The sequence below is a fragment of the Apis mellifera genome, linkage group LG7, assembly GCF_003254395.2.
Source record: "Apis mellifera strain DH4 linkage group LG7, Amel_HAv3.1, whole genome shotgun sequence".
NCBI lineage: Eukaryota > Metazoa > Arthropoda > Insecta > Hymenoptera > Apidae > Apis > Apis mellifera.
In genome coordinates this window covers 8,958,529-8,985,239 of record NC_037644.1, presented here as the reverse complement: position 1 = coordinate 8,985,239, position 26,711 = coordinate 8,958,529, and the positions used below count along the sequence as shown (strand labels likewise).

Sequence of the window (26,711 nt, the reverse complement as noted above, 5' to 3'; positions counted from 1 at the left end):
AAACGTGGATCGTAAAAGACGAGTATATAAGCGGTATACATCGGTGGAAATCCTTCGCGTCAACGAGCGACATATAACGAGGGAGCCGAAACGAACATTTTTTTTTTTAATCCCTTAAGACTTAAGGCGGCCATGATTGTCGAATGGAAAAATAAAAATTATACGAGAAAAAGATTTTTGTATTATACTCTCTAAGAGGAATACATTTTTTTTTCCTTTAAATTATTTTATTATGTAATATAATGAGGAAATATTGAGATAGAACAATGGAATTTAGAATAACTGGATCTTCTTAATTGTTTAAGAGTTTTGTAATAAATTTTTAACTTTCGTTGTGTTATTTGATTAATTTTAAAATTGGTTTTAAAATTGGATTTATTACTCTATTTGTAATTGATATCAATTAATTTAACTATACATGATTATAGATTTTTTATAGATTGATTTTTATAGATGATATAAGTAAAATATACGTAATTAAAACTATTTTTTATTTAATTTTATTTAAAATATATTTGATAAAGAATTAAAAAATTGTGAATATATTTTACTTTTATATAGAGAAAAAGATTCTGATCGAAATATTTAATGTTCAGATTGTTTATTTAAATCAATATATAATTATTTTTATTATATGTATGATTGATTTGCAAGCAATATGAAAATAATTTTATTTAAAAAAAATATATTATCGAGAAAATTTGTTAAATTCAATGTTAATATACAATTTTAATTACTCGATTATTATTATTATTATTATTATACATGCTGATTATTTTTTATCAAATTTTTAATTTTTTTTTCTCTTTCCAAATTTCCCACCTAAAATAGATGCGAACCAATAAAATTTCAATTATTATGTGCCAAACATTTGTTATCAAATTCCTAATTTTATCTTTAATCTACTATTATTATCTATCCACGAATATTTTTCATCCAATTGCTAATATTCTCTTTTCAAAAATTCCCGCCTCGAATAGAAACGAATCGGTGAAAGGTGTTATATACTACCCCGGCCCGTAACGTCGTCTTAATATACACGGCCAACTCTGAAACAACTTGAACCTCCTTCCAAGAACCTCCCGAACCGGCCTAAACTCCTAAACTTCGCACGTTTCTACACTCTTCTCGAACGAAACTCATCGGATTTTGCTTTCGTTTTTCGATGTCAAATATAGCCCTGCATCTGGACTCGGTTTTCAAAGCAAAGTAGCAACACTTCGGCTCCTTCTCTCCCCTTATTTTAGCCGTGTATAAATCTGCCAAGTGTTGCACCGTGGGGATCGCTCGTTAACAATCCTCGCGACTCATTGTCCGATCGATCGTCACGCTGATTAAGAACAGCCCGTTTCTATTTCTATCCACCTCGATTTTCATCCAACGATTCACCCACCCTGTTACGAAAGTTTCATATTATTTTCAAGGTGGTGAGCCGGTTTACGAGCCGTGATTCATTCCGTGTGTACCGCGATGTTCTCGGGTACACATTTCGTAAGCAAAACGCGGACAAATTTATGACGCGGGAAAACGTGGCTGGCAATTACGTTGCGGACTGCAAAAGTCAATTTACATTCGCTGCTCCTATATTTGTCCGCAGCCTGGCGCATTCGTGCATTCCGAGACGATAATCTTTTATGCGGGAGAAAGGCTTTCTTTCGGTTCAGAGTTTTGATTATTCTTCTGATTTTTTTTCTTTTTCTTTCTTTTTTTTTTTTTTCTTTGATTTGGGATGATGCTTGATGATTTTTTTTTGTTGATTTTTAAATTTATTTGGAATGATTTTTAGAATATTTAAGATCTTTCGTGAAAAATTCTTTTGAATTTATACGATGATTTTTCTATTTTTGGGATAAATTTTGAAGTGTTTAGTGTGTTTCAAGAAAAATTTCTTTGAATTTAATTGCGTTGACTGATTTTCTTTTGTTTGAGGTAATTTTTAGAGTATTAAAGTCACTCGTGGGAAATTCTTTTCAAATCTAATTTCCTTTCGACACCTTTTCTTCTGTTTCGAATAATTTTGAACATTTAAAGTATTTCATAAAACATTTCTTTATCCTCACTCTTCTTAAAATTGTGTTTATAACATTCTTTTTCAATAATATATTTTAATTTTGATATTTAGAGAAATTTTATAATTCAATTTTTCCTTACAATTTAATTTTTATGTTTAATATTTCAAATTTTCACTTATATATATATGTAACTATGAATTTCGAGATGCCATCAATGATAAACATTTCAGTAGACCCTTAATCAATCCTAATGTGATGTATGCAATGCTAGATCGTATCGAATCGGCAACAAACGAGGCTTGTATTTAAAACATTGGTTTTTATTGGCCTTTCCATTGTACAATAATAAATAATCGATTAGTAAAACGTTAAAGGAGAAATTATTTGCGTGTAGGCTGTGTAACTAAATAAACTTCATCATCACGTCGGTGTAGAACTAACTAACAAATCATTCCTAATATAATAATATATTTAATGCATCGTGTGAATAATGTATACACTTATACGTATATATTATATATATATATTTTTTTACGATATATATATTTTATCATATTTTTTTTCCTTTTTTTTCCTTTTTTTTTTTTTTCAATGAACATCGACACTAAATCGAACGAGTAAACGAGTTACGTGTTCGTTGTACCGTTTCCAAAAGATCAAAATTTCTCTTTTCACCCATATTTCCTTCACCACAATATTTTTTTTTTTTATCTCGATTCCATAGTCGATATTGTTCGAAATTCCCGCCATTGAGATTTATGTACAAAGCGGAGCAAAAGAGGAGAATTCGCAGCGATTCAAAATTCTCAAAATTCTCAAGCGATTCTTATCCAAAGCACCACCTCAAATATCAAAATCAATCAAAAAGAATCGAATTCGACCATTCGAAAAGACGCTCGTAGTATTGTGTGTCTCGCTCTCGCACCTTGGATGGAAAATCGGCTACGCTCGTCTTACAGGTCAAATTTCGACACGTTTCGATTTTTTTTCCACCTTAAACGAGTTCAATTCTACAAAACATTTCACCATTTTTTTAAATTGAAACCGATCTCATTTTCAGCACCACCTCCGCGATTTTTCATTTTTAATCTTAATTTTAAATTTGTTGCATCTAATAATTCTTTCCCTCTTACGTACGTTTATTAATTATAATTATATCTATATTTCTATATATAATTATCTATTTCTTTTTGTTCTGTGAAACAACACGTACACTCGAGACAAAAATTTTTTGCCTCTCTGCAAAAACATGTATCACTTTCCTCGTTTCACTCGCTCGTCTACTATTTTTCTGTATTTTTTTTTTCTATTTTATTTTTTATTATGTTTTTTTCTTTTTGAAAAACAAAAAGAACAAAAAAAAAACACGACGAGTTAGTACAAAACTCCCCGAACTCGCTCGTGACTTTGATTAAAAAAGGGTCGAGAGCGGGTAACAAGGGGTTGAACATTGGTAACAATTCGCTTGGTGGATTAGGTATCTTCTTTTTTTTTTGTAGAGAAAAACAACAAAAAAGCGAAAAAAAAAAAAATAAAAATACGCACGGATGTCCTCGACGAACCGCGATCGACGAAAGAACACGTGATTTTTGAAACGATTTATTGTAATTAATTCGTCACAAGATTAATTATTTCTACATATATATTTGTTAAGTGATTCAATCCATATTATCAATCCATACAATTATTCAATTTTTGATTTCAATAATTCTTTGATAATAAAATTTTAAAAAATAAAAATTCTAATGAGAATATAAAAAATTGATTTTAAAAAAAATTATATAAGATTTATATAAGAAAAATTATTAATGGATATTATAGGTATTGATTACATAAGAGTTAAGTGAATTAATTGAATCTTTTGAAATTAATCATTATCTCATCAGATTATTATTATTAATATTAGTAACTTTTTGAATTTTTCTTCTTTTAATTTTTTTTTTTTCTCTTCTTTTCCTATTCATAACATGGAAGAGAAATCGTTTCACGTATGCACGTGTTCCTCCGTAACAGTCTAAAGGCAAATCCCATAGATTCAATCGCGTCTCGTGTTAGCAATTGAATTTGTATCTTTTATTCAATTCTTACTTTTTACGATGAGTTTGGCAGATGTTTCTACGGTACCGGCTGATGTGGTAGCCCGGCAGGTGAAAGTGCCAGTGTCTTCTTCGTACGTGGTTGCTATCAGCAACACGGCGTTGTTACCTTCGTGAATCATCTGAAAAATTCAGACGTTTTGATTTATCGTTAAGTTCGAAATTGAATCGAAATTAGAAGAGAATGAGATATTTTATTGATTTTATATTCAAATTTAATTATGAATATTTAATATTTCATTGTTTAAGAAGAATTAATTCGAGTTTGAAGATTAACTCACCTGGAAATCTGGTGACTGAGGAATTAGGGCACCTTCGCGATACCATTGGATCGTTGGCTTTGGTTTAGCTGGAGTAACTTGAGTCTTGAATTGTGCCGGTTGTCCTTCAAACACTATTTGATCTTTCAGTGGTGACAATTTGGGAAGAACATCAGTTGCATCAGGGGCTAAAGATAACGATTAATTAATATATAATAAGTAAATATAATTTATAACTAATTTTTTAAATTTAGAATTAAATTTAGGATTTCTTCATATCGTATTTATTTTGAATGCTATACATAAGCGTGATATGCCTGAATCACAAAGTTTCTAAAAATTTAAGAGATAATTCTTTAAACAAAAAAAATTAGATTTATAATTTTGTTCGATTAATTCTGAAGATAATGATCTCTCGTCAATCAATAAAAAATCATTAAAAGCGTGAAACTTTGCTCTTTAAGATGCCTTTTTATTTATCTAAATATGACTTTCGATTCCTGAGATATCGTCGTGTAAAGAAAAGATAATTCCTAATCATTTACTTTAAAGATAGATAAAATGTTTTATAAAATCTCAAATTTATTTAATTTCACATTTTCATTATTTAAGATATAGAGTTGAGTTAAAATGTTATTGAAATTTTTGCATTAGTGTGTGCATGAATGATGCTAAATTTCTTACCAAGAACTCTGAGGTTTGCTGAGGTGGTGACATCACCAGCTGGATTTTTGGCAATGCATTTATAAACTCCCTCATCTTCAGGGAATGCCTCAGAAATCCTCAGAGTGCAGAGGTCACCATCTTTCTGCATTTGGAAATATTTAGATGGTTTGATAACCTGCAACGATAAATCAATTTTAGTTTTCCGGACAAATCATCTTTTAACTCAATCCTATTATTTTATCATGCATACCTTGTCGCCTTTCTTCCATTGCACCGTGGGTACTGGTTTTCCAGTGATCCTACACGCGAATGCGACGGACGTACCCTCTCTGATAGTTTGATCTTTCAACGGCTCCAACACTTGCGGCGCCTTCTCGACGCCAGGTGTCGTTGGTTTCGCAGTTTTGGCGGGAGATTGAGGGCCACGGACCATGCAGTCGGCATCGCAACGCGCTTCTCCAGCGCTGTTTATTGCAACGCATTCGTATTTGCCTGAATCTTCTGGTATGGTTTCCAGAATCAACAGAGTGTAAGTGTTGTCCTCTTCGAGTGTCTTGTAACGAATGTCTGCCGTCACTTTCTTGCCGTTCTGTAATTGGTTATAATTCGTTTTAATGTTCTGAATAATTTCTACATTAGTGATATATAATAATATAAAAATGTGTCTTTGTATAAATCTATTATTTAAATAGTACTATAAGAAAAGAATTATTTGTAAAATAAAATTGTAAAAAGTTTATATAAAACTTTTGCAATTCTTGTGATTATTCATTAACATGATTAAAGAGTCCCTAATTTCACTAATTAAATTATTTGTCATATTATTGTAACGAAAATTTAGCTTCGATATTCGATATTTTTTATTGTTTCAGATCATAATTATAAATTATTCCATTATATTAAATCAAAAAGAAGAAGAAACGTCCATTACCTTCAACCAATAAACATCTAAAGGCTTGGTTCCGGTCACTTTGGCATCAAATCTAGCCAGTTGGCCAGTGGTGACGGAGGTGCTTTGAATGGTGGACAGGAAGCTAGGTGGCACCACTCCACCTCTGCCCGGTTGCCTTCTACGCTCCTCGACTACCAAATTCGCGCTGCATTTCGCCTTCCCACCGCGATTCTCAGCGATCACGGAGAACACACCGGAATCCTCCATAAAAACTTGGCGAATGATCAACACTGATTTCGTGCTGAATGTGTAAATCTGAAGATCCGGAGAATTTTGTATGGGGAAATCCTCGCGGTACCATTTGATGGACGGCAATGGATCACCGTCGAATTCGACCTCGAATCGTGCTTGTTCCTGCTCAAACGCTCTGCAAGGTTGAATCTTCTTCGTGAACACAGGAGGTTTGGCAGGTTTCGTTGGACCTTGAACGATGCGCTCCTGAGTTTTCGCTTTGTGCTCCACCTCGGTCGTTTCCGTGGCCGTTATCTTTCTGGTGATCTCCAGATCTCCTTTGACCTCTTTCTGGATCTGCTTTTGTTTAGCTACGTGCACTTCGCGCCCGTGCACTGTGGATTCCGACGGCTCTGGAGGATACCTTCCTTTCACGCGCTCCATATCGATGTCCACTTCCGTCGTGTGTGGCTTCTTCACGAATTTCGTAGTTGTCTGTTGGGTCTCCTGAATCTTCTCGTCCTTCTTGTCTTCCCTGGAAATTTTCAATCGTTTATTTATTCATTTTTGAATAATGGTTTCGTAAATTGAATTAGAAAATATAATTCGTCCATTTTTTAATATGTAAGAACGAGATATAAAGTATTTGAACTTAATCAATTAGCGTATAATATGTAGTATGTTATAACAAATAAATAATAATGTACATACATTTTTGTGATTTTATACAAAATTAAAGGAAAATGGAAATGGTTACTTACAGCGTCTCCTCGTATTGTTGGGCCATTCCCTTCGCCACAGAATGGGCGACAACTTTTTCGCCAGGAATGGCGAACTGGTGGCTGGATTCTCTCAATCTACTCTCCTTTAAGACTTGCTCCTCCTCGAGGGTCATCAGTTTGTTGTAATAGTCCTCGTTTTTCTTACTCTTCACAGACTTTTGCCATTCGGTCTCTGGTTCCTTGTAGACCTTCTGTCCAAGGTGTTCGGTGGCGATCTCGATGCCCTGAGAGATATTGTGATGCCTCTCGTCGAAAACTCTCTCGAGCTCTGTGTTCTGTCGCTCCGTTTGGTATTGGGTCAGCCCGTAATCATACCAAGCTAGGGAAAATATACGTTAGACTTCCATCCGTTTCTCGAATCTATGTCACAACGTATGCCAGACGAACTTCGGAAACATTCAATTTTTCGACTGAAAATATGGCGTCTTCTCTTTGAATTTTTATATCACTTTTATAATTTCAAGTAAATAATTGAGAAAAGAATAATTTCTTTTTAAAATATCTTAATATTTTATTTCATTCGAATATCAGCAAAAATTTTTTAAAAAAATGTTGAATGATGTATAAATATAATTTCAAATTTTTATTAAATTATTAAAAAAGGATTAATTATTTATATGAAAATAATAAATAAAGATTAAATTATAATTAAATAATTATTTATCAAACTTGAATGATATCGAATAAGAGACAAAGTGGAATCGAGGAGGAACGCTATATTTTAGACAGAAAAAAAACCACGGGGAATACGACACAGTACTTCATTGGCGATGCAACACATAACGACGCCAGTTGCGCGAGAGGGACAGGACGCCCGGAAACCAGGCAACCGGAGACAGAGGTGGACATCCGGATGATTCAAGTTAGATCACGTGGAACCACGGTTCCAATCTCGTTGGAATTACATCGAACAATCAACAATACTGAACATTTCTCATTGACAAATACAGAGATCCAGTAAATACTTATTTCTAAATTGCAAAATTTATATTTTAATAAATTAAAATGATTAAATAAAGACGATACTTTTTTTTTTTATAAGACACTGAATCTCTGCTGTTTGAAAATATCATTTTAAGGGTAACGAGGGGTTTTATATACACGTTTTTTAAATAAATCCATCACGCGACGAATATTATTTACATCGATATTGAATAGCACTTTGAGAAATACGGACCCTGCTTACAACTAATTTTACAAAATTAATAATAATGAAACCTATTAGATGAATGAATGTTATGTAATGAATAATACATTAAATAAAATTGATTAAATGAAATGATTTTTTAATATATATATATTTAAATAAATACAAAATATTAAAAATAATAGTTGAGCAATACACCCGTTTTCTCCAGTGCAATAAAAATTGGCCACACGGAGGAAAATATATCGTATAAAAAAAAAATACAAATTAATATAAAAAATAAAAATAAATTTGATGATCCACCGTTACTTCTATTAATGATAATCAATATTTTTCTCCGTGCACAATTCATTTCATGTTTGGTAAAACATGAAAGAAAATGAAAGACAATGACAATATGTGTGTATACACATACAGTATACATGTGTATATATATATATATTATATATACAAAAGTAAGCAAAATAATCTATAATAACGACTTGGTTTCTCTTTGGTTTTGTTTCTCATACCTGAAAACGCCGAAACGAAGATACCTTTTAGCCGAGATTGCTCGAATATGCCCGTCGAAATCCCGAACCCCAAAGACGAACAGGAAGAAGAAGAAGAAGAAGAAGAAGAAGAAGCTGCTTGTGTCGCCCGAGGACGATCTTTCGAATCCTTTCGTAACATTTTCTTTCTTTTTTTTTGGCGGAAGAAGGAGAAAAGGGACAATACATGGGTAAGGTATATATGGTCGAGTGTTATTATTGTACTCGAATGGAAATGTATGTGTCGTATCGATATCTCATGTAGGTACTGTGTTGCGATTGTCGTTTATATAATATCTTTCGATTGCATATATACGTAATGCCATACTATTTTATTTAATTTTAATATTATTTTATATTTATATTTTTTTTTCGTGTAGTATTATATATAGTGCCATATGTTTGATATATTGACGAAATATATCTAACATTGTTCTCTGTTCTATGTGCGTGCATTCTTTGCGAGGTGGTGGATCGATCGATCAATTTATTTGTTCGAATAATTGATTATTGTCTCCATGTATTATAATATTCATGTGTTCAGAAGTTCATAATAATAGAATAGAATATTATGTTTCAGTGAGGTATAAATAGGTTTGATGAGACGCAAAGAATGCGACGACATGTTCATGTATTGGGATATATGTTTCGGGATAGGTAACTTACGTCTTGGCGAGTTCTTCAACACGCCACGATAATCGTCGCTTCGTGGTTTCACTGTCAATGTGGTTTCAGTACGTGCCTCGCCTACTGAGCTTCTCGCGATCACTTCCACTTTTCCGTGATCGTATTGCCTCGTTTTCGGGATGTCCAGGTGGTACATGCCGTCATAAGTCAGTTTATAACGTGATCCCTGTGAAAATTTATAGATAAAGGGAATTTGTGAATTACAAAAATTTAATATATTATTACAATCGTAATTGTAATTTAATTTTAAATATAGAATCTTATATTATAGAAGTTCACGAATGGAGGATTTTAATAAAGAATCCATCCAGAAATTAAATAATTTTTTTCCTTTAAGTTCGAAAATATAAAAATATTGATGCTCACATTGACCACAGTATGTCCATTGATGATCCACATGACACGGGGTCTTGGATGACCAGTGACACGACAGCAGAATCTGGACCAATCGCCCTCTTCGACGGTTACTGGTTCTGGTTTGCTCACAAATGTTGGGGGCGCCCTCACCTTCTCTTCTTCACCTTCTTCCTCAGGTACTCTGTGCAGAATATTCATGCATAAGATAATGATTCAATGCCACTAAAAGTGTACTATATATAAAACTATTCCACACATTTCTTGAAAAAGAGAAATATTGATTAATAAAAAAAAAAATGTTTATTACATTTGCCATGCAGCTTCCATTTCTCTGATCTTTTCGATACTCTTCATGCCCTTCGGTAATTGGGACTCGTAAATAATTCCAGGCTTGCCAGCCGTTCGAATCACCGCCCGTGTCTCGTCCATTCCATAAAGATTCGTGGCCCTGCAAAGGTATTCGCCGCTGTCTTCAGGATAGACCCAGCCGAAGTTCATGGCCACATAACCAAAGTCGTAAATAGGGGTAAATCTGTTCTTGTGCGGTAAAGGTTTGCCATTGAAGAACCATTCGACTTTCATGTTTGGATCGCCAACAGGAGCCAATTGACATTCGAATTTAGTGCTGTTCATCTCGACCAGCTCGGTTTGATCTTGGATCTGGGTGACGAAACGAGGCGGTTGTTTCTTGTCCGCGTCATAAAGATCATCCTCCGTAAGATGGACTTCTGAGGTGTATTTCTTGATAGTTGCTTCCATCTGCATCAACGCTTCCGACTTTTTCATACCTTTTGGCACTTGGTTCTGTAGAATGATGTTGGGCAACTCTGTGAATAAAAGAATTAACGATTTTTGAAATTCTGTTTCATAGAATGTTAGATAAGTTTTAATAAAAATTTTTAATTTCGTATTATTGAAGTAAGAAGTATCAAAAAGTAATTATACTTTTTGAAAATTTAATAGCAAACTTTTAAAGATTTAAAATATTTTATTTGATATATTTTTGACGACGAAAAAGATAATAAAAATTTTTTATAAAATATTAGTAAAATTTATAAAAGATATACAATATATAAACAAATTTTAAATTTTTCTGAAAATAAAATCTTACTTTTGCACGATACTGATGCCCTAGTGGTGTCTTCTCCGAGATCATTGATAGCTTTGCACACATATTCTCCTGAGTCTTCAGGATAAACATATAAGATATCCATAGACACGAATCCCATGTCATACATCGTTCTGTATCTGTGTCCAGCTGGGATCAATTTTCCATTTCTGTACCATTCGATACGCAGATTCGGATCGTCCTTCGGTTCCACGCGACACTCGAACCTGACCGCTTCCGATTCGTCCACTGTTGCTGATTGAATATGCGTGATGAATTTCGGTGGTTGACGTGGTGGTTCTTCAGCAGGCGGTGGTTCGCTGACTGGACCACGTTCTAGTTCCTTCAGTTTCTCGCCACTCATGCCTGAAGGCAGCTGCGAGTCGAAATCTATGGTTTTCTTAGCTGGAATATTTGAAAATTGATATATTATTATTTGATTGGAAAAATCTTGAATACTTGTTTATTTGATTGACGAAATTTCGAATACTTTTAATATCTAGAAATGTTAATTTTTTAAAAAAAAAAAGTCTAGAAAATAAGTGAGTAACTATTAATAATTCTACTTACATTTACAAGTTATGGTAGCTTTAGTAGTAGCAGAACCCCACTTATTGGTAGCTCTGCAAATATATTCGCCGCTGTCCCTGGCATAAGTATACGACATATCTAACGAGATAAAACCAAAGTCGTTTATCTGGTGGACGCGAGATCCAGTAGCAAATGATCTTCCATTGTGGAACCAATCGATGCGCATCGTAGAATCGCCGACAGGTTCGACTCTGCAATCGAAATGACTGGGTGCGCCTTCTTCTACCTCGATATCCTTTAATTCGACAGTAAACTTGGGAGGATTGGGCGTCTCTTCTTCGGTCAATATCTCATCCTTCTTGTACAAAGCCTCTTCCAACTTTTGGATACTCTCTGTTCCGGTCTTGAAATTGGTAGGCAGCTGGGGTTCCAAGATGATTCCTTGTCGTCCACGGACTTGAAGTTTGCACGACACCGTTGCTTCGCCATGGCGGTTGGTCGCTTTGCACGTGTACAGGCCTGAATCGCGTTGGTAACAATTGGCCACTTCTAGGATGACGAAACCAAAGTCGTGGATAGTCTTGATCCTGGTTCCAGCTAGAAGAGGTTTTCCATTGTGGAACCATTCCACCCTCATGCTAGAGTCGTTGATGGGTGTCAATCTACACTCGAAATGCGCCAAGGAATTCTCAGTTAGCGTTAAGTCGGACGGAGTTGTGATGAATTCCGGTGGTTTCCCCGTATCGTCGTCTGGGATCACTTCGCCTGGTTCGTTTCCAAGACCTTCTAGCTCAGCTATCTTGTCGATGGTGCCCTCCATTCCTTTTGGCAATTGGGATTCGAGGATAATGCTTCGTTTCCCTGTGCATTTCATGGTACAGGTGGTCACTGCTTCGCCGTAATCGTTTGTTGCTCGGCAACTGTACTCGCCAGAGTCCTCTGGATAGATGGGCGAGATTTCGAGGATCACGAAGCCGAAGTCGCAGAAGGTGCGGAAACGAGTACCTGTTCGTAGCGGTTTACCGTTCCAGAACCATTCGACCTGTGAATAGTTTTTATTTTTTTTTAATTTATTTTCCTTCTTTGTTTGAAGATATTTAAAATTGATTATTTTAAATATCGAGATAAACGAGAATAATAATGAATAATACAGTTACCTTTAGTTTTGGATCGTCAGTGGGTGTAAGTCTAGCTTCAAAGTGCGCGCTCTCTCCCTCGCGAAGGCCATCGATATTGCTCAAGGGTACGGTGAAGACAGGAGCCTTTCCTCTTTCCTCGACGACTTTTTCGTCTCTTGTACGAATCATCGAATCCTCCAAAGTCTGGATCTTCTCCAATCCGCCTTCCATTCCCTTGGGAAGTTGAGATTCCAAAATGAGACTTGACTTGGAGTAACATTTCAAAGTTGCCTTAGTCGTGTCCTCGCCGTATTTGTTGAAAGCTCTACATTCGTAGACTCCAGAATTTTCCTCGTAACAATACAATATATCCAAGATAACGATACCAAAATCGTGGAAGGTTCTATATCTATGTCCATGAGGCAGTTTCTTTCCATTGTAGTACCATTCGACTTTCAAGTCTGGGTCATTGACGGGTGTAAGTCTGGCCTCGAAGTGAGCGGATTGTCCTTCGACTAATTTCGTAATATCAGAGATTTGCGTGATGAATTTAGGTGGTTCTGCCACTGGTGTCGTTGGCGTGGTAGGTTGTTCACCACCGTAACTCTCCAATTCCCTGATTCTGGCTAAAGAATCGGGTTGCAATGAGTCGAGGTACACTCCGCTCTTTCCAAAGCATTTCAACGTAGCTTTGGTATAATCTTCGCCGAATTTGTTGCTTGCCTTGCACACGTACTCTCCAGTGTCGTGAGCCATCACGCCAGCAATGTCCATCACGACGAATCCAAAGTCGGACACCATCTTGAACCTGGATGAGTGTCTCAGAGGTTGTCCGTTGTGGAACCATTCGACCTTCATATGAGGATCTCCGACTGGGATCAGAGTGCACTCAAAGTGCGCCGATTGACCATCCTTCAAACCCTCCAGAGACTGAATATGGGTAGTGAATTTTGGTTTCTGTCCTTTAGATTTGTCCACGCATTCCAATTGCACGCTGATCTCAGCCTGGCCCCATTTGTTGGTAGCCCTGCAGGAGTAGGTGCCAGAGTCCTCTATCTTGGTTCCAAGAACTTCAAGAACGACCATGCCAAAGGCGTAAACCGTTCTCGTGCGATGACTGGCCTCTAATGATTTTCCATTGTAGAACCACTCGACTACCATTGTTTGATCACCAGTTGGCGTAAGAGATGCCTCGAAGTGAGCTATCTCCCCTTCAGATAGATTGGTCAGGTTCTCGAATTGAGATGTGAACACAGGTGGATGACCTTCCTCGCTCTCCGGTGGAGCTCCTTCTTGTCGTTTCAATGATTCTTCTAAATCTTGAATGGCTTCGAGACCTTCCTTGCCTTTTGGATGTTGGGATTTCTCAATGATGTTCTCCTTAGTCGAGCAATAGATCGTGGTCGAAGTGAAGGCCTCTCCCGCTTTATTGTAGGCCTTGCAGGTGTAAATTCCAGAATCACGGTCGTATACATCGGTCAAATCCAATGTAACGAAACCAAAGTCACTGGTCATCTTGAATCTGGACCCATGCTCCAGAGCCTTTCCATTGAAATACCACTCGATCTTCAAATTTGGATCATCCTTGGGCTCAACTTGACCTTCCAGATGAAGAGGTTCAGATTCGCCCAGTTTGAACTCCGGCTGCAGAGGCACTGTCCACACAGGTTTCGGATATTCTTGTTCCGGTCCAGCATCCGGTCTTTTCAATTTGGACAGATAAGCGTCTTCCACTTCTTTCACCTTCTCCAGTCCAGCCTCTCCTTGGGGATGCTGAGTCTGTAGATAGATGCTCTGCTTGCTAGTGCATTTCAAAGTGCCTGATGTTTGAGCCGATCCCTTCGAATTCGTAGCCTTGACGATCACCACTCCCGAGTCCTCCTCGTAAGCGTGGGTAAGGTCCAAAGCTACATATCCAAAATCATAAGTCGATTTGAATCTTGCTCCAGTTGGAAGCGGTTTTCCATTGATGAACCATTCGATCTTCATCGTTGGATCTTTGGACGGTTCCACGTTACACTCGAAGTGCGCATTGTCACCTTCCACGCATTCGACGTTGTTTAAATGAGTGATGAATACTGGAACTTCGTATATTGGCTCTGGTTGCTCTACTGTGGTGACATGAGGTTGTTCCAAAGCATCAATCTTTGGAAGTGCATCAGGATGAAGAGTATCTCCAAGCAACCAATGGCGATCGACGATCTTCAGGCTGCAGGTGGACACAGCTTCACCGAGAAGATTGGTGGCTTTACAAGTGTAGATGGCGGAATCGTCGGATCTGAGGCCATTGATGGATAACGTGACGAGACCAAAGTCGAAGGTACTGCGAAGTCTGGTTCCAGTTTGAAGAGCAATCCCGTTTTTGAACCATTCTACGCGCAGATTTGGATCTGCTCTTGGTTCTACCTGAGCCTCTAAGTATACATGTTGACCCTCCACGAGTTTATCGTAGCTTTCTAGATGTTTGGTGAATACTGGTGCTTGTTGAGGCGTCGTGTCCACGAACATTTCCGGCACTTTGTTCATCTCTGCCTCTTTCAGTTGGATCTTTTGCCACGCATCTGGTTGCAAACTTTCAGCATCGATGGCCGAGCGCGCTTTCACTTTCAAGGATATCGAGGAAACCGCTTCACCGGCTTTGTTAATCGCTTTGCAGGTGTACACACCTGAATCCTCCGTGATTACTTTTAGAATATCTAAGGTTACGTAGCCGAAATCGTGGCTTACGTGGAACCGAGATCCTGTTGAAAATATAAATTGATATTGAATTATTGGAATATATATTTTGAAAAAATATTAGAATATTTAAGTTTTATCTAATTTTTTAACAGTATTTTGTTCAAAATACTTTTAAAAAATATGTGTATAATAAAAAAATTATTCTTTGCAGAACAACTTAATAGATTATTTAATCCTTTCTTATCGTTGCAAATAAAGTTCTTACCCATTTTTAGTTCGACACCATTTATGTACCACTCGAATCTTAAACTGGCATCACCAACTGGAACGACTCTGCATTCATATCTAGCCGTTTGACCTTCCCACAATTCTGTGGGTCCAGTCAATAATTGCGTGAAGATGGGTTTGTCGAATACTTTTTCTGGCTCTTCAGTGCGACTCGGTCCTTTGTCGGCTTCAAGTTGGGCGATCTTACGTTGCGCTTCGGGATGTTGGGTATCTAATTGAATACTTGCTTTACCTAAATATGAGAAATCGAGAATAGAAATTAATATAGATTTAGTTAAAAATATATTGGTAAATGTAGAATTAAATACTGACTTCTGATCTTCATCGAAGCAGTTGTAACTGCTTCACCAAGTGGATTGGTAGCACGACACATGTAGACACCTTCATCTTCCTCTCTAACATGAGTAATATCCAACGACACGTATCCGAAATCGTGAACTTTGGTTATTCGTGAACCTGAACAAATAAATGTTCATATAAATTTTCATATTTAATTTTATTTTTACAATTTTAAATTTAATCTATGAATTTTAAAATATATACATATATTAATTTATATTAATTTTACTTAATTTTCAACTTCAATTTTCGAATTTTTAAATTAAAAAAATGAAAGAACTTACTTGTCTCAAGAGGAATTTCATTTCTGAACCATTCAACCTTCAATGTGGGATCTCCAACAGGAATCAATCTGCATTCGAAGTGAGCTGTATGTCCTTCGGGAATGGCATCGATGTTCTGCAACGGTTGAGTGAACACAGGTCTCTGCCTGGTTTGCGGTTCTGGCACTTCTGGTCTTTTCCAAGGTTGCTGAGCTTCCAATTCGCGGATCTTGTCCATTCCTTCGGGCCGTTGCGAGTCGAGAATAATATTATCTCTTGGAATTACCCTCAGCTCGATCGAGGATACGCATTGGCCTAGAGCATTGATCGCTCGTACGGAGTATTCTCCTGCATCTTCAGGGACAGCATGGCCGATATCCAGAGCCACGTATCCGAAATCAAACGTCACGTGGAACCTGGAAGCTGATGGAAGCGGCTTGCCATTGTGGAAGAACTCAATTCTCAAGTTGGCATCGTGAAGAGGTTCAACTTGGCACTCGAAATGGGCTGTTTGTCCTTCGTAGACTTCAGTGGTACCCTGGACAAAGTATTTTGGAATTTGAAAATACTCGTCAAATATGCCAGATCGTATTTTCATTATATAAAAAAAAAATTTATTATATTTATTGAATATTATATATTTATAATTAACTGTACAAAAAATTATTGATTGAAAATACAAAAAATTTGAAATAAATTTCTGAAAAATATTTACTCTGAGTTCTGTAACAAATCTCGGTGGCGTCACTGGAGGTTCTTCGACCTCTAAACGGGCTGGACGACCTTGGGCCTCGAGTTCACGAATCTTTTCAAGGCCATCTGGATGTTGCGTATCTAGAAGTATGCTACGGCGAGCTATGGAAAAATAAATTATTATTAAAAACAATCACACCAATAATAATAAGAAACGTAAGTATATAAATTACTATTTCAATTTATCAATCAATTATATCCTTCTCTTATTGTAAGCACAACAAATATCGACTGCTTCTATCATATTTTCTACATTTACTTCTACATTCACTTCGTGGTCTGTCTTCCAATCCTTCAAACGTGACACGTCGATTAATATGACGATATTTCGGTTGTTTACACGTATTACAAAATTCATCTTTCTCACAATCTTTATTATCTCGAAAATTTAATTCAGATTTTCTTCCCCTTCCGAAATAAATTTCATCACCGGGACATGATTTATATGAGGAGTTAGCATACTCGTATTGATTCTTGTCGTATAAACGATTTTTATGCACTTTACCAGAATCCATGAATTGCTTGTCACATCTAAACGTGGTTAAAGAAAATGGGCCAAATCTAGGTTTAACGGCCGATGTGTCTCCTCTTCGAAAGTATGGCGGTGAATATATCTTTCTACTCTCGTAACGTTTAACATTGCAAGCTCTTTCGGGAGATTTCAAAGGTAGGAAACGAGGGGGGAACGATCGTTCTTTTTTTGCTAAGAAAGATACAATTTTTCAATTTTTAAATCTTTAAAATTTATAAATCTACGAATTTTTTTTTATTCGATATTAAATATTCCCTATGATTATAAATTCAAAAAAAGATTGCTTACAGCCAATTTTGATGGTGCATGTGTTAACAGCCTCGCCAGCCAAATTTGTGGCCTTGCACATATAAGTGCCGGCATCTTCAGGATAAGTGTAAAGAATATCGAGAGCCACATAACCAAAATCGTGTGTTTTGCGAAAGCGATGTCCTGTCTTTACAGCAACTCCATTCACGAACCTTTGATTGTAAAATCAGTTCAATTTTATTAAATCTAATATTTTTGCACGATTCGATTAAATGGATAATTTAATTAATTCATAATATCAAGTTACCATTCTATTTTTAGATTTGGATCGTTGATAGGCTCGACGCGGCATTCCAAATGAGCGTGTTCACCCTCCTTTAGATGATCCAGATTGTTCAATGGTGTCAAGAACACAGGTTTTTGGTGTACAACCTCTTTCTCAACTTCTTGCTTCACCTCCACGGTTTCTAACTCGCGAATCTTCTGTAAACGCTGAGCGTCAAGCGTGTCCAAATATAGGCCTTGTTTCGCTGTTTAAAAGAGCAGATAATTTTTAGCTCTGTTATTTCTCGAAAAATAATTTAATATATAAAAACAATTACTCGACAACTTATAAATTTGGATACGAATCGAAAGGTTATAACGCACGTTCTGACATATACGAGATTGTCAAATATTTATAATTTTTTAAAATTTCGAATAATTATGACAATAAAAAAAAGAACTATGAAATTATTTCGATATCATTCTTTATTAAAATCTCTAGATTTTATTATTCTCCAACTTTTTTAAAATTTTTTTATCAAATTATCACGATATTTTTTAATTTCCAAAATTTCTTTCTAATTTATTTAAGAAAACGTTATATTTAATTTCATATAAGAATTTATTTAAATCTCTACTCACAATCGACGCTGATGACGCAAGTGGTAACAGCCTCCCCAACAGCGTTTCTTGCCTTGCACATGTAAGTTCCAGAATCTTCCGGATAAGCGTAAAGAATATCGAGAGCGACGTATCCAAAGTCATATGTAGTCTTGAACTTGTGTCCTTGAGGAATAGGTCTCCCATCCCTAAACCATTCCACCACCATAGTTGGATCATTGACAGGCGTCAGCGTTGCCTCGAGGTGAGCGCTCTTCCCCTCGGGCAAATGTTCTATGTTCTTCAATGGCCGTCCGAATTTCGGTCTCTCGGCGACGATCAGATCCTCTTCTTCTACCCGTTTGTAACGCGAGTCGTCTTCAAGGTATTGTATTTTCTTCAAGGCGCTTTCGTGTTGCGTTTCGCGAATAATCGAGGAGCGAGCTGTAATTTAGCGTTTTTATTCAATAATCCTAAATTCCTTTTTTTTTTTACATATATTAAATATTGCGCTTGGAGGACAGAAGGGTCGAGAATAATCATCGAAAGAAGATTATTCGTTCCTTGATGAATCGTAAATACAAAAAGTGAACGAATATAAATAAAATAAAAAAAAATATAGAAAACAATAGGACAAAAACAACACGATGAGACATTCAAAAAGAAAAGGGAGAAAAAAAAGGTGATTATACATCGTGTATGCATGTGTGTATATAATATACAAAAAAGCAGAACTACATTTCGAAGCCACGTTTAACTAATAAGCATTACAAAAACAGGGATGTCTAGGTAACACAAAGTGCCTGGTTACATCCACCTGCTGTCCCCGTGCGTGATTTCTTTCTTGGAAGTTTGTGGAAGTATGATCGATTTCAAATTGAATTTTATATTATATTCGTCTTATCACGATATAATAATAGTTTAGATAATAACAATATACGAGAGAAGATATTTCAAACGAGATTGGAATAAAAAAGTCTCTGCAAATTTTCGTAACTTTCAGATTAACCAACAGTTTCTCTCGCGAGATAATATTTACATAACTATAAACTCAAAAAAAAAAAAAGATACTAAATCAAAATTTTCTAAATCACGATTCTTCCATTCCTTCCTCTTTCTCTCCCTCGACTTACACACGGTGTACGAAAATCCTCGAAGGCAAGAAATCCTCGTTCCACAACTTCACAATTCGGCTTACTTACATTTCACATCGAGATTGATCGAGCTCTTCGCCGATCCCAGTCTATTGGTTGCCTGGCAGGTGTAGGTGCCAGAATCCTCCGCGTATACCGTGAGCACGTCCAACGCGGCGAACCCAAAGTCACAAGTGGTTCTGTACCTGTGACCGGTGGACAATGGTTTCCCGTTATGGAACCATTCCACCTTCATGGTTGGGTCGGGGTAGGGCTCGATGCGGCACTCATAATGTGCACTTTGACCCTCGACAAGAGCGGTGGGCCCGTTCAGTTGGACCGTGAACGATGGCCTCTCCTTAACCACGATCTCCTCTTCCTCCCGCCGTTGGTATTTACTTGTGTCCTCCAGCGCCTGGATCTTCGACAAAGCGCTCTCGTGCTGCGACTCGAATTGCAGGGCCGCCTTGGCTGTGTTTGGGAATAGGTTTTGTCAGAGTGTCGTTGTACACGTGTCGTGGCATGAGATATATGGCGAGATATGGGAATTTATTTTTATAGTGCGTGTCTCTCTCGTGGAAATTGGATTTTGTTAGGGGTGTTTTTGGCTCTGCTTAGAGTGGTGAGGTTAATTCTTTCGCTATTTGAGTTTGAGGTTGTTTTAGATAGTAATTATGTATCGTTAGTTATTTCTTTTTCTACTTATATATATATATTTTTTTTTGTAACTCTGTGTTTCGGTTTAATTTCTTTATTGATTTATATTTAGAATTTAGAATATTGTCTTGTTAGAAGTTGATATTAAGTTGATATATTTATTATTGACAAAGATATTTAATAAGATTATAGGATATAATATTCTCGTAGAAAAATCATATTCTTATGAAGATTTCTAGTAGAAATAAAAAGTAATTCTGAGGTAACAAGTTATAATGTAAATTGTGAATCGTGAGTTTATAGCAAAAGGATTAATTACGATTTATCATATGTAATTTAGTTTTATTGCAAATATCAATCAATCAACATTTGAAAAATATTAAGTCTTTTTAAAACATGGTTATGCATATGAATTATATGATATATTGAGAAAATTTTACATAATTGCGATGTGTGATTGGCACATGTTGATGTACGTGAAAAAGAAAAAAAAAAAAAAATAGTTGAAAAATGTCTGTTGCGGCCAAGATCAAAAAATCTTCTTCTGCATTTCTTCGCGAATTTCATCGAAAGAAAAATCCATCGAAATGTTAAAAAAAAAATCTAACACCAAAAAAGCGAAAAAAATCGCTGCACACAAAAATACAAAAAAAAAGTGATCTACGTAAGCTACGTTGCTTCTACGCATTTCGAAAGCTGGCTCATAGCTTACGAGAAGCAAGATTGAAGCCTCATTTTCAAAATGATTCTGTACTTTGAGTAGATTTTTTTCGACTTACATTGAACGAAGAGCGTTGCTGATGTTACTGCCTCTCCAAGATCGTTCACTGCACGGCAAGTATAAGTACCTGAGTCTTCAGGATTAACGTACTTCATGTTCAAAGCGACGTATCCGAAATCGTGCATCGTTGTTACACGATTAGCTGTTAAGATAGTAATTTATCATATTAGAAAAGATTTTTTGAAAAATCAAATCATTTCAAAGTTTTAATTTTAGCTTTGCAATGATAAACTGTTCCTTCAAATTATTAAATGACATTCTTGAGTTCTGAATAATTTTTTTTATATGTGATTATTTTATCATACTAATAATGTGAATATACCAATATAAATTGCAGTTAATAATATTATAGATTTTTTTTATTTTATAAATATGTAATATTTTAAAAAATCAGGTATATAAAAATTAAGAATTTCTTAAAATTTAGAACGAATCGAGGGAAGAAAAATAATTGCAAAATTATAGATTGGAAAGTAACGTCTATTATATCACTTACAAGCTGCAATCGGAACTCCATTTCGAAGCCATTCTACTTTCAGCTTGGAATCACCGACAGGGATTACACGAGCCTCGAAATGAGCCGCTTGATTTTCAGCAACTTTCAGGTCCTTGATGGGCATCGTGAATACTGGAGCTTGAGTAATGATCTCTTCAGTTGTGGTTTTGCGTTGGTATCGCGAGGTATCCTCCAAATAATGCAGTCTTTGAAGAGTCTCCTCGTTTTGGGACTCGGTGTAGATTGATTTTTTCGCTATTTAAAAAAGATTAGATGTGTAATAATTAGACGTTAATTGGATTAAAAGTAATTCTATTATCGAATCCTATATTTCTTCCAATTAATTCAATTTGAATAATATACATATAATTTCTTTTTAACAATTTAAGACACTACAAAGCATTATTGATGAATAAAATAATGAAACTTTTTAAAAAATTATCCAACAAATCAAATTATACATCAATTACACTTACTTATTTTTAAATAAAATTTCTCAATTCAAAAAGAAAGGTATAACAATAAACTTGTTAACGAAACATTTAAAAATCACAAAATAATTAAATGATAAAGAAACTTACAGTGTACAACTGCGCTTGCCGACGTGATAGCCTCTCCTATAATATTCTTTGCTCTGCAGGTGTACGTGCCGGAATCTTCAGGATAGGCGTACATGATATCCAACGCCACGAAGCCAAAGCTATTTGTCTCGACGAATCTGGAGCCGGCCTTGACCGGTTTATTGTTGTGGAACCATTCGACTTTCATCGTTGCGTCGGAAACCGGAATCAACCTGCACTCGAAATGCGCCCTTTGCCCTTCCTTGATCTCGACGTTGTTCAAAGAAGTGGTGAAGATAGGGGCTTGGGTGGTCGTCTCTTCAACGTCCTCTCGTCGTTGATATCTGGATCTGTCCTCAAGATAATGAATTTGCTCGAGGCCAATCTCGTTTTTCGAATCGGTTAGAACCTGTGCAGTTGATCGACAGGTTAGAGTGCAGGATACTTCGTCGCTGCCGACCAGATTGACAGCGCGACAAGTGTAGGTGCCCGAGTCCTCGGCGATCAGGTCAATCACGTCCAGAGCAACGTAGCCGAAATCGTGTATTGGACGGAATCGGTGTCCTGTAATGAAATTTATTGATCCAATTTATGATTGTTTTAAAAATTTTAAATTTTCATTTCGATCCATGATGAATATACTTTAAAATCCGCGCATACCTATCGTAACCGGACGACCATTTTTAAACCATTCAACTTTCAAATTCGAGTCCGTCACTGGTTCCAATTTGCACTCGAAGTGGGCGTGTTCCCCTTCGCGGAGATTCTCTTGACTTTTCGGAGCCGTGATGAATCTCGGTTTAACGGTGACAACCTCGTCGACCATCTCCTGCCTCTTGTATCTGGAAGCATCCTCCAAGTATTGTATTCTCTCCAAACCCTCGGGATGTTGGGACTCCAAGAGCAAATCTTTCTTCGCGTGTACTCTCACTGAACAGGATGTGACTGCCTCCCCCAATTGGTTCCTCGCTTGGCAGGTGTACACGCCTGAATCTTCCGGATAGACGCCCAGGATGTCGAGGGCGACGTAGTCGAATTCGTAGGACGGTCTGAATCTGTGGCCCGTCTTCACCGGCCTCCCATTCACGAACCATTCCACTCTCATTGTCGAGTCGCCGACAGGTTGGAGACGACACTCGAGATGCACGTTGGTGAGCTCCACCGTTTCGATGTTGTGCAGGGGGCGAGTGAATTGGGGTGCCTGCATCACCGTCACTTCTTCTTGTTGGGTCTTGCGATATCTGTACATTATTGAGAATATATCTCGTTATTTAGCAGTTTTTTTTGATCTAAAATCTAGAGATTGATTTCAATTGAGATGTATTAAACTATATATTTTATTATTTTTTTGAAATTATAATTAAAAAAGTTTATCTATTATTTGTCTAATGGAAAGAAATCAATTGCAATATAGATGTATATCTTATTTTTGCACTAGGATTAAATATAAATATAACAGATGATTGTAATTAAAATAGTACGATGAAAATAAACGTAAGCGTATAATACATTCTTATCGTGATAAAAATAAAAAATTAGAAACATTTGTATATCATACATATGTATATATTAATAATTGCAAAACAAGAATAAATATTATTTATCAGTTACTTACTATCGAAAATGATTAACCATTTTTCATTTCTTATTTCTTTCTTCTTTTTATATTACACACATTACGTTAATACGATTTATATTATTCCAACACTTGTACAAATACTATTTCAAATATATCAAAGAAATGATTTCCTTCACTCCGTAAAAATATTCTCTGTCATTTTGACAAATATCTAACTTAATCCCAATTCTCCAAGGTTCAAGGTTTAAATATCACCAACCTTGACGAATCCTCGAGCATTTGAATCTGCTCGAGGGACTGTTCGTGCTGCGTTTCCGTGACGACGTCTGACTTTCCTATCACTCTGACGCAGGCGGAAGTGTGAGCGGTGCCAAGATGATTGGTGGCTCTGACGGTGTATTCCCCAGAGTCGAGCACTGTCGAATGCACGATGTCCAAAGCGACGAAACCGAAGTCGTAGTAAGTCCTGAATCTGGAGCCAACGGTGACCGGGCGGCCATTTTGGAACCATTCGACCCTCATTGTTGGATCGCCCATCGGTTCCAAACGGCACTCCAAATGGATGTTCTTTCCCTCGCTCACCGGCTTAGGATCGCTCAACGGTTGGACGAAAATCGGCTTCGATTTCGATATCTCCTCGATGTGATATTGGGGCTCGACGAATTTCGACTCCTCCAAACGTTGCGTTTTCTCGTAGGAAGTGCGGTGCATGCTGCTCGTATCGACGCTTGAACGAGCTGAAATTATTTAATTTGATATTTTTTTCTTATTATTGAAAAATATTTATTGCAATTTATTCAATACGAAATTTTATAAATTGTGTTAATCAATTATTCCAATTAAAAGGAAAATTTTTAACAATTTTAATCAACCTCAATCTATACGCCAAATCTACCAAAATTTAAATATGATACGAAAAAAAAAAAGAAAGACTCTCTTGATCTTTAAAAAGATTAAAGATGATGAACTTACTTTCTACAACCATGGTGGCCGATAATCGAGCCTCTCCAAGAGAGTTTCTAGCGACGACAGTGTAAGTGCCAGCGTCCTCTGATCTCACTTGAAGAATATCTATAGCCACGTATCCAAAATCGTGATAAGTTTGAATTCTATTGGCCGCGGTGATCGGTTTTCCGTTGTGGTACCATTCGATGGCCATGGTCAAGTCGCTCTGAGGTTCGACGCGGGCCTCGAAGTGGGCGCGTTGCCCCTCGACGATCTTGTTCGTGCCCTTCAGGGTGCCCAAGAATCGCGGCGCCTGTGTCACTTGCGTCTCCTCTTGGAGCTGCCGCGAATATCTGCTCGAATCTTCCAACGTTTGGATCTTCTGCAATCCAGTCGGATGTTGACTGTCGTAAATAACATCGTTCTTGCTTATCACGCTCAACTGGGCGGTTGTGTGTGCTTCACCGACGCGGTTGTAAGCGCGACACGTGTAAATACCGACGTCGTGAATCGTTACGTATTTGATGGTAAGTGCTACGTAACCGAAGTTGAAGAATGTCGTGATCCTTGAACCTGTGGAAACGATTTGTGATAAAGTCTCGGTTCAGTAAGATGTTCACGAAGAAAGTAATCGAAGAATCGATTTATTTTTCAAGCGTGAAAAAGGGCACTTACTCGCTTCTACAGGGCGTCCGTCCTTGAGCCACTCGACTCTCAAGTCGGAATCGCCAACTGGTTCCAGACGTGCTTCGAAATGAGCGAATCCTCCTTCTCGTATGCTGTTCTGATCCTTGATAGGAGATTTGAATTCCGGTGGGCTTGTCGGTTCAGGCTGCTCCTGCACGTATTTCTGGTGCATAGCCTGTTGATAGGCTTCCAACTCCTCGGCAGCCTCGATGTACCTCTGTTGCTCGGGGATTCCCAGATCTGTTGTAACGCTTGTGCGTGCTGCGATAATTTCAATGTGAAATAATTAATGTATTTCGAATTAATTGAAATACGATAAATTGTATTATTCCATCTCATCTTTCCAATTCTATCTTTATCGATTTAAGATATATATTTATTTATTTTATTTTACAGATAATACTCAAAAATGCGAAAATGAATTATTAGTTGGAAAAAAATAAGAAAATAAAATAGCGAGTCGAAATAAAACGTTTATAAATATAAATAACTGTGCATAGGAATAATTTTTCGAAGATATTCACCAAAGACACGAAGAGATGCGGAGCTGACAGCCTCTCCCAAGCGGTTCACAGCTCTGACAGTGTAAGAACCCGCATCTTCAGCTCGTAGGTGCAATATATTGAGCGAGACGTATCCGAAGTTGAAGATGGTTGTGATTCTTGAGCCTACAAGTAATCGTTATTTTATCAAACGTTTTTCAACAAGAATTAAAATGTTAAATATAAATCTGAAAATTATAGTAGCTAAATAAATAAAATTCGTAAGAAATTGAAAGGCTACTTACTAGCTGTGATCGGTCTACCATCCTTGAACCACTCCACTTTCATCGTGGGATCGCTTACAGGGGTCAGTTGCGCTTCGAAATGAGCGTTACGACCTTCCTGCAACTCTCCTAGATCCTGGAGTGGCCGGATGAAGACCGGCCGCTGTGGAGAGATGTCCTCCACACTCTCCTGCCTTTGATACTTGCTGTAATCCTCGAGCTGTTGGATGTACTGGAGACTGTCGGGGTGTTGGCTAGTCTGTTCGATTGTTGCGCGTGCTGGAATAAAATTATTTATCTCTATCGAATCGAACATTCTTTTCAATAATTTCGTTGAAAAGCAATAGAAATTTTAATTTTTAATTTTTCTAATATATAGGGAGAGATAGAAAATAGTTTGGATTATTAAATTAAATGATTAAATTAAACAATATTAAATTAAAACTCACGTGTCACGCTGAGGGTAGCTCGAGATTCAGCGACTCCAGTCGAACTTACGACGCGGCATAAATATTCGCCGCTGTCTTGGAGAACGATGCTAATTAAGTCGAGAGAGATGAAGCCAAATCGAAAGATAGAAGTCGCCCGGGAACCTGAAAGTTTTTTATTTCGATTGAATTTTAACAAATTTGTAAAAGAAGAATATCATATTCAAAAAAGTAAACGATTTCTTCGATTCGAAAAGATTCAATTTAAGATGTTGAATAATTGTTCCAATATTAT

At 36.7% G+C, this 26,711-nt stretch overlaps 1 protein-coding gene across 30 annotated transcripts in view; it reads right to left on the bottom strand.

Moving 5' to 3' along the window:
- Positions 1 to 26,711, bottom strand: part of LOC551259 (titin) — a 206,043-nt gene that overhangs the window by 73,727 nt on the left and 105,605 nt on the right. For 29 of the 30 annotated variants that reach the window (XR_003305045.1, XR_003305046.1, XM_026441835.1 and 26 more), the window contains 30 exons: positions 26,438 to 26,581; positions 26,010 to 26,267; positions 25,747 to 25,890; positions 25,211 to 25,483; positions 24,563 to 25,108; positions 23,850 to 24,327; positions 22,672 to 23,252; positions 22,033 to 22,575; positions 21,452 to 21,706; positions 20,954 to 21,097; positions 19,587 to 19,988; positions 18,427 to 18,828; positions 17,828 to 18,050; positions 17,560 to 17,732; positions 16,702 to 16,841; positions 16,008 to 16,524; positions 15,697 to 15,840; positions 15,362 to 15,616; positions 12,457 to 15,158; positions 11,339 to 12,341; positions 10,772 to 11,173; positions 9,968 to 10,487; positions 9,670 to 9,841; positions 9,283 to 9,469; positions 6,919 to 7,258; positions 5,966 to 6,692; positions 5,285 to 5,623; positions 5,053 to 5,209; positions 4,390 to 4,556; positions 4,101 to 4,230 (listed from right to left, as the gene is read on the bottom strand). Coding sequence is in view for 28 of the 30 variants with exons in the window: in XM_026441835.1 (XP_026297620.1) it covers positions 4,101 to 4,230; positions 4,390 to 4,556; positions 5,053 to 5,209; positions 5,285 to 5,623; positions 5,966 to 6,692; positions 6,919 to 7,258; positions 9,283 to 9,469; positions 9,670 to 9,841; positions 9,968 to 10,487; positions 10,772 to 11,173; positions 11,339 to 12,341; positions 12,457 to 15,158; positions 15,362 to 15,616; positions 15,697 to 15,840; positions 16,008 to 16,524; positions 16,702 to 16,841; positions 17,560 to 17,732; positions 17,828 to 18,050; positions 18,427 to 18,828; positions 19,587 to 19,988; positions 20,954 to 21,097; positions 21,452 to 21,706; positions 22,033 to 22,575; positions 22,672 to 23,252; positions 23,850 to 24,327; positions 24,563 to 25,108; positions 25,211 to 25,483; positions 25,747 to 25,890; positions 26,010 to 26,267; positions 26,438 to 26,581 (12,468 nt within the window). In the remaining 2 variants the exon portion in view is untranslated. The remainder of the gene's footprint in view (positions 1 to 4,100; positions 4,231 to 4,389; positions 4,557 to 5,052; positions 5,210 to 5,284; positions 5,624 to 5,965; positions 6,693 to 6,918; positions 7,259 to 9,282; positions 9,470 to 9,669; positions 9,842 to 9,967; positions 10,488 to 10,771; positions 11,174 to 11,338; positions 12,342 to 12,456; positions 15,159 to 15,361; positions 15,617 to 15,696; positions 15,841 to 16,007; positions 16,525 to 16,701; positions 16,842 to 17,559; positions 17,733 to 17,827; positions 18,051 to 18,426; positions 18,829 to 19,586; positions 19,989 to 20,953; positions 21,098 to 21,451; positions 21,707 to 22,032; positions 22,576 to 22,671; positions 23,253 to 23,849; positions 24,328 to 24,562; positions 25,109 to 25,210; positions 25,484 to 25,746; positions 25,891 to 26,009; positions 26,268 to 26,437; positions 26,582 to 26,711) is intronic. The other variant, XM_026441817.1, reaches the window with a different exon arrangement.